At 47.7% G+C, this 18,441-nt stretch overlaps 1 protein-coding gene across 3 annotated transcripts in view; it reads left to right on the top strand.

Annotated features, from left to right (window-relative positions):
* RPTOR (regulatory associated protein of MTOR complex 1) overlaps positions 1-18,441 on the top strand; it is a 327,706-nt gene that overhangs the window by 240,192 nt on the left and 69,073 nt on the right. For all 3 annotated transcript variants that reach the window (XM_052657407.1, XM_052657406.1, XM_052657405.1), the window contains 3 exons: positions 1,788-1,889; positions 8,728-8,811; positions 10,055-10,165. In XM_052657407.1, coding sequence (XP_052513367.1) covers positions 1,788-1,889; positions 8,728-8,811; positions 10,055-10,165 — 297 coding nt within the window. The remainder of the gene's footprint in view (positions 1-1,787; positions 1,890-8,727; positions 8,812-10,054; positions 10,166-18,441) is intronic.

Raw genomic sequence — 18,441 nt, 5'->3', positions numbered from 1 at the left:
GATTTGAAATTCTGTTTGGGGCTCACAGATGTCAGAGCTGCGTATTAAGTGGGGATGACCATGTAATACAGAAAACCCAGCAGTCCTACCACTTGGCCTCTTGGTTCTCGGAGACCTTCTGAGGGCCTAGGCCCCCTCCTACCTGAACCTCTAATCTGAGATTTCCCTGGTCCCTGTCATCACCACCAAAGTCGTCTCCTCTGCAGGGCTTTCGAGAGGACAAGCTACCCTCCGCACCCCTGCTGCCAGGCTGGGGAAGCCCACTGTAACCGGCTTTCGTCACTGCCCTCCAGGGGCCTTAAACACTGCCTGGCAGCTGCCCAGATGTGTCTCCTTCATTCCTTCCTGTCCCCGCTCTGCCCTCCATCCATGGCACCTGCTCCCTTTCTCACCTCGCTGAGAGACAGGAGCAATAGAGGGAGCCTCTGAGCCCCTCCACACCCGCCTCATCCCTGCATCCCCTCCTTTCTGTGTCCCGTTTCCAGCTCCCGGAGGGCTCCTGCTCCCTGGTACCTACCTGCCAGGGCTCTCGCCCAGCACCTCCTCCTCCATCAGCAATTCGCCCTCTTACAAATATGCCCTTTTCTCCCACCTTTAGAAAGAAATGCCTGGTCACATGATCCTATCCGATCCCTTCCCCTTTGCAGCCAGATTCCTGCGAAAAACTATCCTTGAGTCTCTAAATCATCTTCCCTTCTGTTTGAACCTAGTCCAGTTGTGCTTCTGCCCACTACCACGGCCCCCCATAACATTCTTAGTAGTCAGTCTCCAGGGCCCTCATGTCATGGTCAGCCTTGGACCTTGGTCCTGCCTGACCCTCTGCATCGTGACATGATGGTGCCAACCACAGCCTTCCGCTAAGTCACTCTTCCCTGGTATCCTGGCTGCTGCCTACTCCTGCTCCCACTACTGGCCTTGCCCTAGTGTCTCCACCTCCTTGGCCTCTTGTTCTTGGGGTGCTCCAGGGCTCAGCCCAGGGTCCCCACTCTTTCTCACATTATAAACGAGATCTGTCTCTCCAACCCAGACCCATCTCCTGAACTGCAGGCTCATGTAGGCCATTCTCCCCCTCCCACACCACCCCCCTGATGTCTCACTTGGGTGTCCAGAAGGTGCCTTAAACACAATGCATCCAGGTTGAGTTCCCTACATGCTCCTCCGAAACATGCTTCTTTCGGTCTTCCCACTTCAGGTCACAGGACCCCATTCCTGGTGGTTAGACCTGTGGTGGTGGTGGTCCAGTCACCAAGTCACCTCAGGTCATGGGACCCCATTTCCTGTTGTTTAGACCCGTAGTGGTGGTGGTTTAGTCACTAAGTTGCCTCTAACTCTTGCTACTCCACGGACTGTAGCCCACCAGGCTCCTCTGCCCATGGGATTTCCCAGGCAAGAATGCTGGAGTGGGTTGCCATTTCCTTCTCCAGGGGAGCTTCCCCACCCAGGGAAACTCAGGTCTCCTGCACTGCAGGGGAATTCTTTACCAACTGAGCCACCAGGGGAGTCTGTTTAGGCCTGAGCCCCAGTGTTAACCTTACCACAACCCTTCTCTTACCCACACCCAGTCTATCCACTAGTCCTCTGACTCTGCTGTATGAAACATCCCAGCCTGACCACATCTTACCGCTTCCTCTGCCATGGCCTGGCTCTGCGGGCTTTCGCCTAGCTGGTAGCTGAGCGGAGTTGGGGCCTCACAAAGACACATGACTGAGTTGATGGTGGTGGGTATGTATAGGCAGAGCTGACTGAAGAAGGGGGTTCCTGACTAACCCACCTTGCTTGTCCCACAGCACAGCCCCTTCTTTGCTGAGCAGCTGACCGCCTTCCAGGTGTGGCTCACGATGGGCGTGGAGAACAGGAACCCACCTGAGCAGCTTCCTATTGTCTTACAGGTGAGTGTCTGCAGGTGGACCAGATTGGCCCAGGGAGGGAGCCAGAGCCCGCAGCCTCCCAGTGAGGGGACTGGTTTATCGGGGCTGAGTGTGTGTGTGTGTGACAGCCCCCGTGCTCTGTAGCTGACGAGTCCTTGCTCCTCCATGGCTCCCCTGGCGAAATCACTGCCCCCTCCCTCAGTTAAACACTGATCTGGGTTGTCAGCCGCTCTTTTGTCTGCCCCCGGAGCTGCTGTCAGGGCGCTGTGTTCCAGCACTGTTCGTGGTGTCAGCACCCCTTCTCTCTGGAAGGATGTGAGATGCAAATCAGCCGCAGAGAAAAGCGGAGAGACTGAGCCGATTACACACACAGGCCGTCAGCACCTGTGGGTTGGTCGTTTTCGGGGGGCTGTGCCCGAGGGTGCTATGGGCTGTCAGGTGCAGTCACCACTATCCTTGGGGCAGTTGGTGCCCCACAAATGGTTTGGGAAGTCAGTTCTGTGGGTCTCACCCAGCTAAGTTTTGGGTTACCGAGATGGCAAAGTACCAAAGTTCATCACAGGTAGGAGTTTTCACAGGACTTTTGTTTCAGTTAACGTATATTTATGGGGCAGGTGTAGGGATCAGACTGTGATGTAAGGAAGGGCTGTTTTACTCTGAGATAGTGTCAGATGAGATTTAAAACCACTGCCAGTATAGACACTAGGGCCTGATAATTCACTTTAGGCCCTGGAAAAAGTTGTGTACAGTGGGGATGGGGCAGTTGAACCTTGGGTAAGAACTGTGGGAGGGGCAGGGCCAGCAGCAGAAAGGGGTGGGCATTTACATCCGCACCCAGTTAGGGTCTTAAATTCTGAGAGCTGGCTGGGAGGACCATCACCACCTCCCCGAGAAAGCTGCTTAGGTTGCTTCGCCTAATCGTCCACCTGCCCAAGGACAAGGCCTTACCCCTCCCCCCCACCCCCCTGGAGGGCTCCACTTTCTCACCAGGCCACTGACCACGTCACACAAAAGCACTGTCTGTCTTCACTGGGCCAAGCGTGTGTTCTGAGCTGATCTCTGGCCCACGTGGAGTGTGGCGGGCCCCCTCCCCACATGGTCTGCTCTCCCGCTCTGTGCCTACTGCATGGCGGCCTGGAAAAGTGGTCTGCCTGCGACAGAACATATCTCAGCGGACTCAGGACTGTGTGCAGGACCCAGACAGCGAGCAGTGAGAGCAAGGTATACAGTTGTGAAACGCCAACACACAGCCTGTCCTCGCAGCTTGATAATCAGCTGGGACAGGCTGTTGGCCAGGATCCTTCCCTGGAGATATTTTGGTGCTTTTAATGTATTATGGCTGCTGCTTTTCTGACATTATGAAAAGAATGCAGAAATTATTGGTATTCCTCATGTGTGCTGCTAGATTAGTTTAAGACTATCCTGAGTTCGCAGGGTGAGCTATCAATAGATTTTCAGAACAGAACCAAAAAAAGCAACAATAACAACACAACAAAGAACACTGTCTATTTGGCAGGAGCCTACGAGTTCTCATCAAGTGGAAGGCCAACGGGCAGGGCTTTGGGATGGTAGTGGCTGATTGGGTGTGCTGAGTTCCCCAGCAACTAGGGTCCCCCAAATTTTCATAAGAGGAGACTGTGACCAGTTTCCACTGACCTTTCTGGTATTTCAATAATGGGATGGATAAAACCTTTCCAAGCAGGGACACGCTGCCCAGCACTTTGCAACCAGCCAGGCAAACAACCTTGTTGTAAACGGCCCCCTGTTGACTTTTTCTTTAATGTCCCATTTACAACCCACATTCCCCCAGGGAAAAAGACCCAACTTGCTAATACCAAAATGAGGGAATAACTGAAAGAAAAGGGGCATCTTGTGTGCAATCTTTCCATCAAACTTAAATCATAGTTTCCTCATCATTCTGGGGGTTCTGTCAGGCTATGCCCCGCCTGGATCAGTGCAGGAACCTTTACTTAACAAAAAAACCCAACACAGTGCAAAGGAGCCCTTGCTTCATTTGGGGCAGCCTGTGGTACCCGCTCTTCTCTTTAATTCAGTTATTTTGCCAGAACCCAGGCCCCATCATCTATCACTTATCCCCAGAATCTTGGCAATTCAGAAATGTTGCTGAAAGAGAATTTTATTTTGTTTTATTTCTTTTTAATCCACCTTTCCTCCAGATAATTATCTAGTCATCCCAACATAATTTATTAGGTAATTTTGGTATTTCTCTAATGATTTGAAATACTGTCAGCACATCCTATACAGGTGTGTACTTATTTCAACATTTTGAGAGAGAATTTTAATACGGAGACATCACAGCTCTTCCAATCCTTGCTACTTTTTCCACCACCAGCAAGCATTTTGTCTAACTGAAAATTCAGCAGCATTCACTGAGGACCATTGGAGTAAAATGAACTGTCCCCTAGGGCAGCGGATTTGCAGCCCCTTGTGTAGATGTAAGCATGAATCTACACTTTTCCTGACCAGCCCTGACATCCTTTTTCACCTTTTAAAAATATAAATCAAGAAGGATGGAAAGGAAGATTCTCAAGCCCTGCAGCACCGCAAGGCCTGGCCCTGTGGTCTCACGGTCTGACAGCCCTGCCTGGACTCGACATTACTGTCTGCCCTCCCTTGGTGGCCCGTGTACAAACAAGCCCAAGTTAGAGTAGGAAGAATCAGTGGAAAAGAGAGGGAAGAGAGGAATTTTACAAGATTCCACGTCAGGACCTTTCCACAAAGTCAGTGTGGGCATTTCATTAGGAAACCCTGTTGGCTTTCATGGCATCATCTACAAGGAGAATTTTTGGTCTGAAAGTGCAGCATTATTATTGGATGGCAGCAGGATAGTAAGTGGACTGTTATTACTACACATACTACCTACATTGGTGGCTCCAGGATCTCTGATCATCAGATTCCCAGGTGCACCAGGCCAGAACTAGAGCTTGAGAATCTGGATTTTCATAACCGGCTTGAGCCAGTGGTCTCAGCCCAGAAGCCTGAGTGTGCCTTTTGTGTATAAGGTACATGAAAAGTAGTTGCTCTAGCAGCTCTGTTTTAGTTTTGGTGTTGATGTCACCACCACTGATCTTTAGTTTGGATTGCCACAGACAGAAAGAAATCCCAGTAACTCATTTAGTTCACCGACATTTATCTCTGTAATTCCCCTAGGGCCTGAAGCACATTGAAACAGGAATTATTTTTTTTTAAGTGCAAATACAAACAAAAGCCAGTTCTTTTTTTTTTTAAGTAATTTTAATTTATATTGGCCCTCAATTTTGTCTTAAAATGTAAATCAGCAGAAGGAATTGGAAGGAAGGGGTAACGTTTAGAAAAGCCAGTACCTGACATTTTCTCCAGGGCTCGTTATTGATGCTGTTTATTTTAGCAAAACATCAATACCCACAACACAAAATCCTGCATTGCTGACGGTCTTTGAGTCTCTGAGACAAGTGAGCTGTCTATTGGTGCTTTAACGTGTGTTTCATCTATGCGGACAGCAGAGTCGGAAGAGATGGAGTTGCAGTAGTGACAGTGGCGATTTCCATTTTACTTTTGCCATCTGTGAATAAGACGTTGTAATGGAGACCTTTTACTGCTGGTTAGTGCACATGAGAAATAAGCAATACAGACTACCCAGGGTTAGGTTTCTTGGCCCACGTTGCCATTTCCTCCACTGCAAATTGCTCTGCTATTTACTTGAAAACCCAGAGCTTTATTCAAGTTGATAGTGTTTAAAATAACAAAGGGCATCAGAAAACAGAATCTTTACAAGTGCTAGATGTGTTTGATGTCTTTGATTTTTGATGAATCACACCTTCTTTCACAAACCTAATAAATGAAAGGTTCTGCTTGCCCTAGAAACTTGAACCTCCGGTGTGGTTCCATTTTCTTTAAAAAACAAAATAGGGAATGCCCTGGCGCTCCAAGGGTTGGCACTCAGCGCTTTCACCGCCAGAGCCCGTGTTCAGTCTCTGGTCCGGGAACTAAGGTCCCATAAGCCACCCAGCAAAGTAATCGACAAATAAATAAGCAGTCAATCAAATCTCTTCTGAGAGGTGGAGCCATCCTGTGCTGAATGTAGCAGTCATCACGCTGTAACATCACAGAAACAGTAACAATCATCACCCAGACAGGCTGCATCTCATTTAATTCTGGAAATTACATGTTATCTTCTCCATTCTTCTCGATGATGAAACAGAAGTTTCCAAAGGTGGTGGTTTAAGCCACACTGTCAGGAAGTAAAAGAGTCAGGTCAGCTTGACTCCAAATCTCGCACCTTCCCACCATCTAACCTTGCCCTCCACACCTGCCTTTCTGCCGTGGTGGCACATGATAACCCACGAGTTAAACATGCAGAGGGATCAGGTGCTGTTCAGATAGGCCCCTGTGAGCAGCCCCCACATAACCTCTCCACCAGCTTCTTTATCAGAGAATCTTAACTTCTCCAAACACTAAACGAACCACTTGAGCATCCATCTCAAAAGAGTGATGTGGAAACAGGCTCCGAACCAATGGGAGACGAATTTCAGTGGCTGAACCCAGCCACCTCCACCTCCCTGACCCCTGGGCTGCCTGCCTGGTGGACACGCCTGCTCTCGGCTCCCCTGCAGCCACAGGCCACACACCCATGTGGGGAAGCTCCCCAGCCTCCCTATCAGGAACCCCTCCTCAGGAGCCTCATGCTGCTGGGACCCCCTCCCCTCTTTCCACTCCCTCCAGCCTCTCTCACTACCTCCTCTGTCCCCCACCTGCTGACCCTCCTGCACCCTCAGCCTCTTCCCACCTGCCTGTGTTTGCCCCTCAGAGGGGCGCCCCTCAAACCACTGCTCTGGTGGTACCATTTCCTTACCCCTGTTCAGTCCCTCCACCACTGGCCACATCCCTGCAGCCAGAGGGTCCGCTTCCTGAGTCCCGCTGCTGATCCTGCCTGCCCCCCGCAGCAGATACATGGTTCAAACCTCCTGTCCCCTCTCCTACCTCCTGTCCCATCCCTCACCAGTTCCTCCACCCAGCTTCCCCCTTGGCAGACCACTCCAGGCTGGCCGGCCTGACCCGTCCTGTCTTTTCTCTTGCCTCATTCCAAACCTTATCTTCCAGCAGCTCCTTTCCCTCACCCACCTTCCCCCTCCACCAGCAGGCTCTGGGTCATGCCTGTCGGCTGTCTTGGAATCTATTTCTCCCTATCAGTCTTGGCCGCGGTCAAGTCCACCCATCCCACCTTTCCAGTCAGCCTGCTGCCAGCCTGTTGCCCACAGCGAGCACAGTGGATGGGCCCCTCTGCTGCTCTTCTGAAGAAAAGCTGAAGCCCTTAGCTTGGTCTGCAGGTCTAGCCAGCTCTGGCGCCTCCCTGTCAGCCTGCCCGCCTGCCTCCCTCAGACACCCTGCTTCGCCAGCCCCTCTGCCTGAAGCCCAGGAACCCCATGCTTCGCCCACTGGGAGGGAGAGCCTTCAGACCCCAAGTAGGGAGCGGCCACCCCCGGTCATCTGTTCACCATCACAGTAATTATTGCGGTGTGGATGCGGAATGTCTATCTCTGGGCCCCTGCTGTGACAGGAGGGCTCCTGCTGTTCCCAGTCACCCCCAGCACTGTGTCTGTACACAGTAGATACCCCATACCCGCTTTGGATGGCTGGGAACACAGTAGGTGCCCCATACCTGATGGCTGGGAACAACGGTGGGCAGAAGGGCTCTGCATCACAGGACTCTGTACACGTAATCCCCATGTTAACACCATGAGAGAAGTCAATATAAATGACTCCATTAAAGCTTAAAACTTTGATATACCACAGGAAAAAAGAAAAATATGTGGCCAAGGTTGCTCTTTTTCATTTAAAAAGAATCCTTTCGTATGAAAAGGAAAAAAGTCAAACATTTAAGTAGGAAAATAAGGACATGCCTGGCTGGTTTACTAGAGAAATAGCCAATTAACCTATGAAAAAATATTCATCCTCACTTGTAATCAAGGAAATTCAAATTAAAAGAACATTTTTATTATTAACTGTCATGTTGGCAAATTGTGTAACATGGGCTAATGTTTTCCTGGGAGCTTTTAATTTGATATTTAATAAATCCCTCATGGTTGAGTCTTGTGTTATGAATTAGGAAATTAAAGTTCAGAGAAGTTATGTGCCCAAGCCTGGGTAACCTGTGAGTACCAGAGTAAATATATCCTGCTGCCTGGTAACCAGCTGAGGCTTGGCAGGTGGGCAGGTGGGCAAGATTGTTCAGCTGGAGGGCAATCTGGTGATGTAAGTGTGGGTGCTCTGACCCTCTAATTTTACTTCTCAGGTTTATCCTAGGAGGAAGGGGGTCAGGAAACCATGTAAATGTGCAGAGATGTACCTGTTAGTATTTTTATCATAGCATTTTTACAATAACAAAAATGTATTAATAATTTAAAAATCTAGCAAGAGGGAGATTGTTTAAATGAATTATGCACATTTACAGAAATGTACTTCCGTACTGCCATTGGCAGTGATATGATCAAACGTATCTAGGGTTGTGGAGTAAGACTGACAGTGTATCATTTACTCATCAAGGAGATGAGAAATACAGCAGTATCACTGAATTTAGAACAAACAGGACATTATACTTAGAAAAGAGCATCTAGAAGTGAATAGACCAGTGTCATCGGTGAATATTTTCTTAAACACCATTAGAAAGTGTCTGTTCTAATAGTTCCTACAGTGCGCACGTCATTCACCTGTTCTTGAAGAAATGGAGTGTTCCTAGCCTGTGTAAAGTGTGAGCCGTAGAGAAAGGGACACCCACCGACCTGGGTAGACAGCTCCTGGGGATGCTCATCCAGGGTCGTGTGGGGTGCCTTGCAGTGACACTGCCTCTTCTCCCTTCCAGGTGCTGCTGAGCCAAGTGCACCGGCTGAGAGCCCTGGACTTGCTGGGAAGATTTCTGGACCTGGGTCCCTGGGCAGTGAGCCTGGTGCGTGCTTCCTGCATTAGCAGGGGAGGAGTCGAGGGGGCACCAACTGAGGAATCAAGGGTCCTTGGCCATGCAGCCAAGCGTGACTGTGGGGGTGGCCATTAAACCCACAAGGCCCCATGGACCTCTCTTTGCACCTTCATTGTCATGTTGTGGGGGGCCCTTTCCCATCCGCTGTTAGGCGTCACCTTTGTGGGACAGAAGGTGTCCTTTAAGAACATCCTCTAAGGAGGGGCTCTCCCCTGTCACACCAGGAAGCTCACAGCCTCTGGGCTGGGTCCTGGCCACACGTGGTCTCCTGGAAGCAGCCTGTGAAGCCTCACTCACTGTCCTTTCACTCTGGTTTTAGGCACAACTCTGAAACACTTTACTATCATTCATTCTATGGAGAAGTAGAAACAAAACACTGAGTGACCCATTTTTCCACCACACAGATCACCAGGGAAAGAGATCAAGAGGGACCTAGAGATAAAAGCGGATTCAGGAGACCCACCACCAGCTGCAGAGTGTGGACCTTATGGGGCTCTGTTTGCAAATGAAAGTTTGAAAGTTGGAATTTGAAAAATTAATATTCATGAAACAGAAAGTTTACATGAACTGAATGTTTTATATTATTAAAAAATAATTGTAACTGTTCATTTTCTAGGTGTGGTAATGGTATGTGGTCATGTTTTCATAAAGGAGACTTTATTTTTTAGAGAGAAACACTAAGTGTTTACAAATGACACCATGTGATACCTAAGGGGGGCTTCAGAACATTCAGGAGAGGACAGTGGGCGGGGCCAGCCAGGATGCCACACCCTTTGGTTTGACAGCGTTGAAGCTGGGTGATGGGCACATGAGAGCTCAGCATGTTGTTTTACCTCCGTCGATGTATGTAAGTTGTTTCATTATATGCTGTCAACCAAGAGTGATAATTGATAGCTCAGCAAGAAGGAGAAGAGGGAAAACCTAAAAGTTAGGAAGACTGCACGAGCTCTCCTAGCTGGCCCACTTCCACTCCCAGGAGCCAGGAGGGAGGCCATGTGTGACTCATCATGGGTAGACTTGGGTGGAGGCCTGGCGTGTCTCTTACCTTGTGGTCTGCGTGTACTGGTGCAGCCCAAGCAGGCAGGCCTGGGTTGCTTCCAGGAGAACCGGAGGTCAGGGAGGACAGCCCTGCCCCTCGCAGCTCCCTGTCCATGCTGAGGGCGCCATGTACTTTGCTCCCTCCAGCGTGGGGCTCACATGCTCTCTCTCTCAGGCGCTGTCTGTGGGCATCTTCCCCTACGTGCTAAAGCTGCTCCAGAGCTCAGCCAGGGAGCTGCGGCCTCTCCTTGTCTTCATCTGGGCCAAGATCCTCGCCGTGGACAGTGTGAGTAATGTCTGTCTCCCCCCACCACCACAGGAGAGCTGCTGAGAGCAGGTCAGGGGGCCTGGCACTGCTGTCCACGCCCCCTCCACCTGGCCTCATGCCTTCCACGGCCTCCCTCCCTCCCAGGAAAGGCATTGCTTCCGCTTGGCCCAGTCGTGGTCTGTCACACTGGCCCTCGGCTCACCTGTTGTCTCTGTGCACTGCCCCTTCCCAACCCATAACCACCCCTCCAGCCAGTGACCCTGCCTGGTTCCTTGTTGACTGGTCTCCTCAACCAGTTGATGCTTTTCCTTCCCCTGCCCTGACCCTAGCAACAGTCCTATGGAGGCCCCAGCTGTCACCTGTAGGGCTCGGGCCATAGCGCTAGTCACTTCTCAGCCGTGACGGCCTATCCCATGTCTCCAGCTCTACTCCCAGCAAGCACCTTCCCACCCCTGGCCTCATGCCTGCGGGCCTGCAGTCACATGTCTGCTGCTGAAGTCCTTGGCAGGGCCTTGTACTCAGAATCGTGCTGAAGGCCAAAGGTATTGCAAAGCTCAGCTGTCCCTGCCCTCAACACTGTCCACTGGGGACCAAATCCTCTGCTGTGAATACACACACCTGCCTATCACAAGGATGACTTTTCAAAAAGTGGGCAAATCTTATGGGTAGGGCTGCATTTGTGTGCCTCAGTGTAACAAAAGATTATAATGTTAACCCAGGTGGGAGGGGGCCACTGACCCGGCTGCTACATGAATTCACAACCAGAGGGAGTGGGGGTGGCCACGTAGGTGAGAACCAGTGGTCAGGAAGGGCCAGGGTAGGGATGCCAGGGTGACAGTAGGGCCAGGTGGGTTCTCGAGTTTGAACCTCTGTGGCGGGAGGGCTGGTTATGTGACAGTGGTGCCGGAGGTGGGGTGCAGTGCAGGAAGCATTCACGGGACTGCTGGTGATGCAGCCTGTTCCCATTGATTTCTTAAGCCAGCCATTTTCACCTCCAGCCATCATATGCGTCTCTGTAAAGTTGTGGTAATAACGCTTCCTGCAATATGGTTGCAGAGGTTAGGACCACAGTGTGTAGAGCAGTTTTAGAAATTTTAGCGTGAAGGGAGTAGTGATAAAACCTCATTTCTACCCAGCCTGCCTCTGCTATACTAAAGCCTTTTGTTGCCGATCTGAAAGCCTGACCTTGGGGCTCAGGAAACTATACGTTTTGGTCACTTCTACTTTGCCCTTCATCAAATTTAACTGAAGAGGCAAGCTACCACGTAAAGAAGAGGGCTTTTCTGGGAAAGTTATTTCAGAACCTTGTTTCTCTCCCACTTCAATACCTTTGTCATCTACATCATGTGTTAAGTTCACTGGCACTGTTCTTGCCATTAGGGACCATGTGCAAAGGTTCCGGATGCATCAAAGGGCGAGACTACCGTGACCTGAAGCCCAGTGTGGGGAGAGGGACAGAAAAGATGTCCCCTTCCCCCCAAACCCTCAAGGGTGATGGTCGGCCACCTGAACCTGCTCCTCGGGGCCACCAGTGCTCCAGAACATGTTCAGTCAACTGCAGTTCTTGTACTCATCAGGATTTTAGTAGCTTTTAGCATCTGGAAATAGAGGGTATCTTTATTTTTAGTCTTCAGTGTGGCTATTTCTGCTTTAATCTTTTTGCTTTATGTGAAAAGTAGATGACCCTTCAGAACCGCACTTTGCTGCTGAACTCTCATGGAATTTACAGTTGGTCATCTTATTTCAGAACAAGGGATCTGGTTTGAAACTGCCTCTTGGTCACATTTGTCTCCAGGGGCCTGGTTGTCTCTGGAGCCAAACACGGGAGGGCTCGTCGACAGCACAGATGATGCAGTACTCTAAGGCCGTCTCAGAGCCTACGTTCATGTCTGCTCGATGCTGGAGGAATTACACGTTTAATAATGCTTGAGGAGCTGTTTCCGGGCCCAGCTGGAAATGCCCTAGCATGCAGTGTTCTTGTAAATGCTTGCAGGTGCTGGGACCGTCCTGTGGCTTAGCGCCTTAACCAGCTTGTTCCACCTGTTAATTTAAAGGCAATCATCCCACTAGGAGACATTTTTAACATTTCCAGTTGAGACTGAGTGTCGTTTACTTTTCATAATCACCCTGGTCCGAGTTTCTGAGAGATTAAAGTTCCATGTGTTTCTGGGAATTTGCTTCTCCCTTCCCCAGCTGGCATCTGGCCTCCGAGTGCTCACATGTATGTGCCTCCCGCAAAGCTCAGAGCTCCTGGAGTGAGTCCTTGATGTGGCCACCATGAGTGAGGGTCAGAAGACATGTTTGTGACCAGGATGCCCACCTTGGGGTGAATGAATCTGCACAGAGGCACAGGCGAGGTGTCCCAGCACCCCAGTGCTCTCAGCTGTCCCTGTGCTGGGGAGCTGCCCACCCTCAGGGCTCTTCCCCAAGAGCTGAGAAGGTGTGGGCCCCACTCTGGCCGCATTCCCAGCTGAGGGGTGAGTCCGAGGCCTCCTCTCACCCCTCAAGCATATGTTGAGCACACACTACAGGCCATTGTGTGAGGGGCTCCTAAAGGATTCAGGAAGCAGGAATTACCTCAGCCTTAGAGGAAGTAGGCTCAGTCTGGGAAGAAGGAAGGAGGGGAATTCCAGGCTCAGAAGGACCATGTGCCATTTGACTGAAGTGGGCAATGTACCCTGTGGGGGCACCGATATGCAGGTGTGTCTCCGGACAAGGAAATCTATTAACAGCACTTTAGGAAAGCCCTTTCCTATGGTCTCAGTGCCCTGATTATCTCCAAGGAGTCTGGTCCCTGAGGTGTGTGCTTAGTTGTGTCCATTGCGACCCTAGGAACTGTAGCCCACCAGGCTCCTCTGTCCATGGGATTTTTTCAGGCAAGAATACTGAAGTGGATTGCTGTTTCCTCCTCCAGGGGATCTTCCCAGGGGTCGAACCCATATCCCCTGTGTCTCCTGCATTGCAGGCAGATTCTTTACCCCTGAGCCATCGGGAAGCCCCAGAGGGCCTCTTCCCAAATAACCCATACAACGTGTTACTCTACGCTCAGTGCTATCATCAAAAATTACCAGATGTGTGAAGAAGCAGGAAAATATGATCCATAATGAGAGGGGAAAAAATTGGCCTACCAAAACTTATTCTGAACTCTCACAGATGTTCAAATTAGCAGTCAAGGACATTAAATCATTAGAAGTCTGTTCCACATAAAAAAGCTCCATAGAGACATGGAAGATATTAGAAGGACCCAGCTCAAACTTCTAGAAATGAAAACTCTGATATGTGACATGAAAAATATGGGATAACAACCAATTAAACATTGCAGAAGAAAAATCAGTGAACTTAAAGGCATGGTAATAAAAACTCCAAGATGAAGCACAGTGAGAAAACCTTTTATAAAACTAAAGGTGTATCCTTGAGTTGTGAGACAACTGCAGGTGACTGAATATGTGTGTACTGGGAGCCCCTACCAGAGAAGGCAATGGCACCCCACTCCAGTACTCTTGCCTGGAGAATCCCATGGATGGAGGAGCCTGGTAGGCTACAGTCCATGGGGTCGCAAAGAGTCGGACACAACTGAGCGACTTCACTTTCACTTTTCACTTTCATGCATTGGAGAAGGAAATGGCAACCTACTCCAGTGTTCTTCCCTGGAGAATCCCAGGGACAGAGGAGCCTGTTGGGCTGCCATCTATGGGGTTGCACAGAGTTGAACATGACTGACACGACTTAGCAGCAGCAGAAGCAGCAGGGAGCCCCTACAAGGGGCTGGCAGAGAAAAAATTTGAAGAAATAATGGCTAAGAAATTTTCAGATTTGATGAAAACTATAAACCTGCAGATCCAGGAAACCCAACAAACCCCAAACACAAGAAACATGAAGAAAACTACACCAAGGCACCTGATAATCAAATTGCTTAAAAAATGACAAATTTAAAATTCAAAAGCAGTTGATAAGAAAGGAAACGGAGAAGCTAAGGATGATAGTGGATCACTTGTCAGAAACTATGACAGCAGGAGAACAATGGGACTGCATCTTTAACGTCCTGGAAGAAAAACTGAACGTGGAATTCTAACCCACTGAAAATATCTGGGAGGCAAAATGGAGGCAAAATAAGGACTTTTAAAGACATGTAAAACTGAAAGAATTCGTCACTAGTAGAGCCACAGTACAGGAAATGTTAGAGAAAGCCATTCGAGCAGAAGGAAAATAATACCAGGAGGAAACATGCATGGACACAAAGGAGTTCAGAGCACCAGAAAAGAGTGCTCCACAGATAAATGTGTGGGTGGTGGTGTTTTTTTCTTTTTCATCCTTGCTTTTTAAATTTCTTTAAAAGATAATTGACTATTTAATCAAAAAATAATAGCAGTCTACTATGGAGCCTGTAACATATGTAAAACCCAAATGTATGCTAACAATAGCAAAAAGGTTGGGAGGAGAGAAATTGAGGAAGTATTGTTGTTAGGTTCTCATACTTCTTTGAAGTGATAAAATATCATCTGAAGGTGAACTGTGATAAAATGTAGTCCATAAGCCTTGAAGTTATCACTAAAATTTTAAACTATAGCCAATTAGCCAACAAAGGAGATAAAATGAAATCATAAATATATACAAGTAACATGAAAAAAGAAAGAAAAGAAGGGAAAGAAAACAAAGAATGGCTGAGATAAATACCAAAAATGTTAACAAAACAATAGACTTAAGCATAACCATATATATATAAATAATCACAATGTAAATAGTCTAAATACCCAATTATAGGGCAGAGACTGTCAAATTGGATTCTTTAAAAATTATATGATCTTAAATGTACTTTCAACATAAGATACAAATAGATTAAAAGCAAAAACATGTGTTGCCACTAAGCACAGAAGGTGAGAATGCCCCTATTAATATGTCAAAGTAGGTTTCAGAGCAGAGAATATTACCAGGGACACAGAGTTGTTTGCTAATGCTAAAGGAGTTCACCCATCATGAGAACAGTACAGTCTAAATGTTTATTCGCCTAATAACAGTATTTCAAAACACATAGAATGAAAACTGGTGGAACTGTGGGATGGCAGTAAATAATCCATGATTACACCTGGAGAATCCAGCATTCTCTTTTCAGTAAATGACAGAACAAGTAGAAGTGGAACCAAGGAGGTTCTCTCAAATGCTTGAACGGGCCCATCCACCAGCTGGACAGCACTTCATATGACTGCAGACCTCTCGTTCTTTCCATGTGCCAAGGATGTACACCATGATGGACCTTGTCCTGCGTCATAGAACAAACCAGGACACATTTAAAAGAACTAGAATCTTACACACTGTATTCTACAACCATAGTGGAATCAAATGCAAAGTCAAAATAGATAATAAGAAAATCAAGGACACTTGGAGACTTGTATACTTTTACATAAATGATTCAGGTCAGTTCAGTTCAGTTGCTTATTCATATCCAACTTTTTGTGACCCCATGGACTGCAGCACGCCAGGCTTCCCTGTCCATCACCAACTCCCAGAGCTTGCTCAAACTGATGACCATCGAGTCAGTGATGCCATCCAACCGTCTCATCCTCTGTCATAATAAATAATTAAAATATTTTAATTATAAAACAAAATTTAAGAAGCAATATAAATATATAAAATATATAATATTAAAGTATAAATGTTATATAAATTAACAAGCAACATAGATATGTTAAATCAAATTTATTTCTAATTATAAGAATTATGTATAAAGTAAATAAATGGGCTGCATCAAACTAAACTCTTTTGCATAACAAAGTAAACAGTCAACAAAATGAAAAAAAAACAACCTTTAGAATAGCAGAAAATATTTGCAACTCACCTGTCTGTTAAGGGGTCAAATATAAGGATCTCTTCAGTTCAGTTCAGTTCAGTCGCTCAGTCGTGTCCGACTCTTTGCGACCCCATGAATCGCAGCACGCCAGGCCTCCCTGTCCATCACCAACTCCCGGAGTTCACTCAGACTCACGTCCATCGAGTCAGTGATGCCATCCAGCCATCTCATCCTCGGTCGTCCCCTTCTCCTCCTGCCCCCAATCCCTCCCAGCATCAAAGTCTTTTCCAATGAGTCAACTCTTCGCATGAGGTGGCCAAAGTACTGGAGTTTCAGCTTTAGCATCATTCCTTCCAAAGAAATCCCAGGGCTGATCTCCTTCAGAATGGACTGGTTGGATCTCCTTGCAGTCCAAGGGACTCTCAAGAGTCTTCTCCAACACCACAGTTCAAAAGCATCAATTCTTCGGCACTCAGCCTTCTTCACAATCCAACTCTCACATCCATACATGACTGCTGGAAAAACCATAGCCTTGACTTACAATTCAAAAAAACCCTGACTTACAAATGGTCAAAGGACTTGATATTAGTGAAAGAAAAGCAGGTTAAACCCAAAGTAGGTAGGAGAAAGGAAATAGTAAAGATCACTATGGGGACTTGCCTGGTGGCCCAGTGGTTAAGAACCCGCCTGCCAATGCAGGGAACACGGATTTGATCCCTGGTCTGGGGAGATCCCACGTGCCACGGAACAGCTAAGCCCGTGTGCCACAAGTACTGAGCCCATGCTCTAGAGTTCGTGCTCTGCAACAAGAGAAGCCACCGCAATAAGAAGCCCTCATACCACAACAAAGAGTAGCCCCTGCTCCCTGCAACTAGAGAAAGCCCAAGCGCAGCAGTGAAGACCCAGCGCAGCCAAAAATAAACAAATTTATTAATTTTAAAAAAGATCACTGCAGAGGTCAATGAAAAAGAGAACAGAAAAGCAGTGGACAAAATCCACTTAACCGAAGGCTAGATTCGTTGAGCAGATCAATAACTACTCACACTGAGAAGGAAACAGAAAAAAGACATAAAACCCCAAATCAGGAATGAGAGAAGTGGCATCACAGGTTCTGGAGACGTTGAAGTTATAGTGAAGGAATTTATGAACAACTTGAAGCCAAAGCTTTTGATAGTTTTGATGAAACTAACTCCTTGAATGACACAAGCTGCTCCCTTAAGAAGACAGATAATCTGAATAGCACTGTATCTAGTTTTAAAATTCGATTTCTGATTTAAAACTTTCCTGCAAAGAAAACTCCAGGTTCAGATGGCTTCATTGTTGAATTCTACCCAGTCGTTAATGAAGAAATATATAGATGGCAAAGAAACATCTTCCCATATCATCCTATGAGACTTGCCTTGCCTTGGTACCAAAAACCAGATTAAGAAAACTACAGATCAGTATCCTTGGTGAAGACAGATGCAAAAATTGTAAATCAAAATTGAACAACTCAGAGTCCACAATATATTTTTAAAAGATTATACATCATGCAGAGACATCATTTGGCCAACAAAGGGTTTGTTATCTGTCTTTCTGCTCATTAACAAGATGAAGAGAAGGGAGACAGTAAAAGATTTTTATAAACTAGATTCTAGTTAATTGCGGTTTTTTTCATAGACACAGTTAATACGTAATTCAGGCAGACTTTCCCTGCTGCTGCTGCTGCTAAGTCGCTTCAGTCGTGTCCGACTCTGTGTGACCCCATAGATGGCAGCCCACCAGGGTCCCCCATCCCTGGGATTCTCCAGGCAAGAACACTGGAGTGGGTTGCCATTTCCTTCTCCAGTGCATGAAAGTGAGACCTTCCCTAGTTACAGCTAATAAGCTTTTATTTATAGCGCCACCAGGGGACTCCAAGAACACAATGTCACTGAATTTGGAAAATCCTTGTATGTCGGTACAGATGAAGGACATACAGATTTGGGAACACAGAGAGCTTCACTGTATGTACTAGCTCTCCTGGTCCCAAGAAGAAACGTGTGAGTAAAAACCGGATCAGGGATTAGCAGGGGTTTATTTCTGTAACCATTCTCTCCCCCTGCCCAACATCTGTGCTGGTTCTCCTCCTCCTTCCCAGCCTCAAAACTTGTGCTGTTCTAGCTGCAGTGATGTCGTCCCAGTTCACTGCCTCTCTTCCTGTACCTGTATCCCCTCTTGTTCCCATCTCCAGCTCACAGTTGAAAAAGAGGCGGGTTAGCTTCCTCTTCCATCCAAAGATGACTCACGTCACTCAGTTGCTCAGTTATGTCCGACTCTTTGCGACCCCATGGACTGCAACACACCAGGCTTTCCTGTCCATCACCAGCTCGCAGAGCTTGCTCAAACTGATGTCCATCGAGTTAGTGATGCCATTCAACCATCTCATCCTCTGTCGTCCCCTTCTCCTCCTGCCTTCAATCTTTCCCAGCATCAGCCTCTTTTCTAGTCAGTCAGTTCTTCGCATCAGGTGCCCAAAGTATTGGAGCTT

The sequence above is a fragment of the Budorcas taxicolor genome, chromosome 19 (genome assembly GCF_023091745.1).
Source record: "Budorcas taxicolor isolate Tak-1 chromosome 19, Takin1.1, whole genome shotgun sequence".
Taxonomy (NCBI): Eukaryota; Metazoa; Chordata; class Mammalia; order Artiodactyla; family Bovidae; genus Budorcas; species Budorcas taxicolor.
This window is presented reverse-complemented; position numbering and strand designations above follow the sequence as displayed.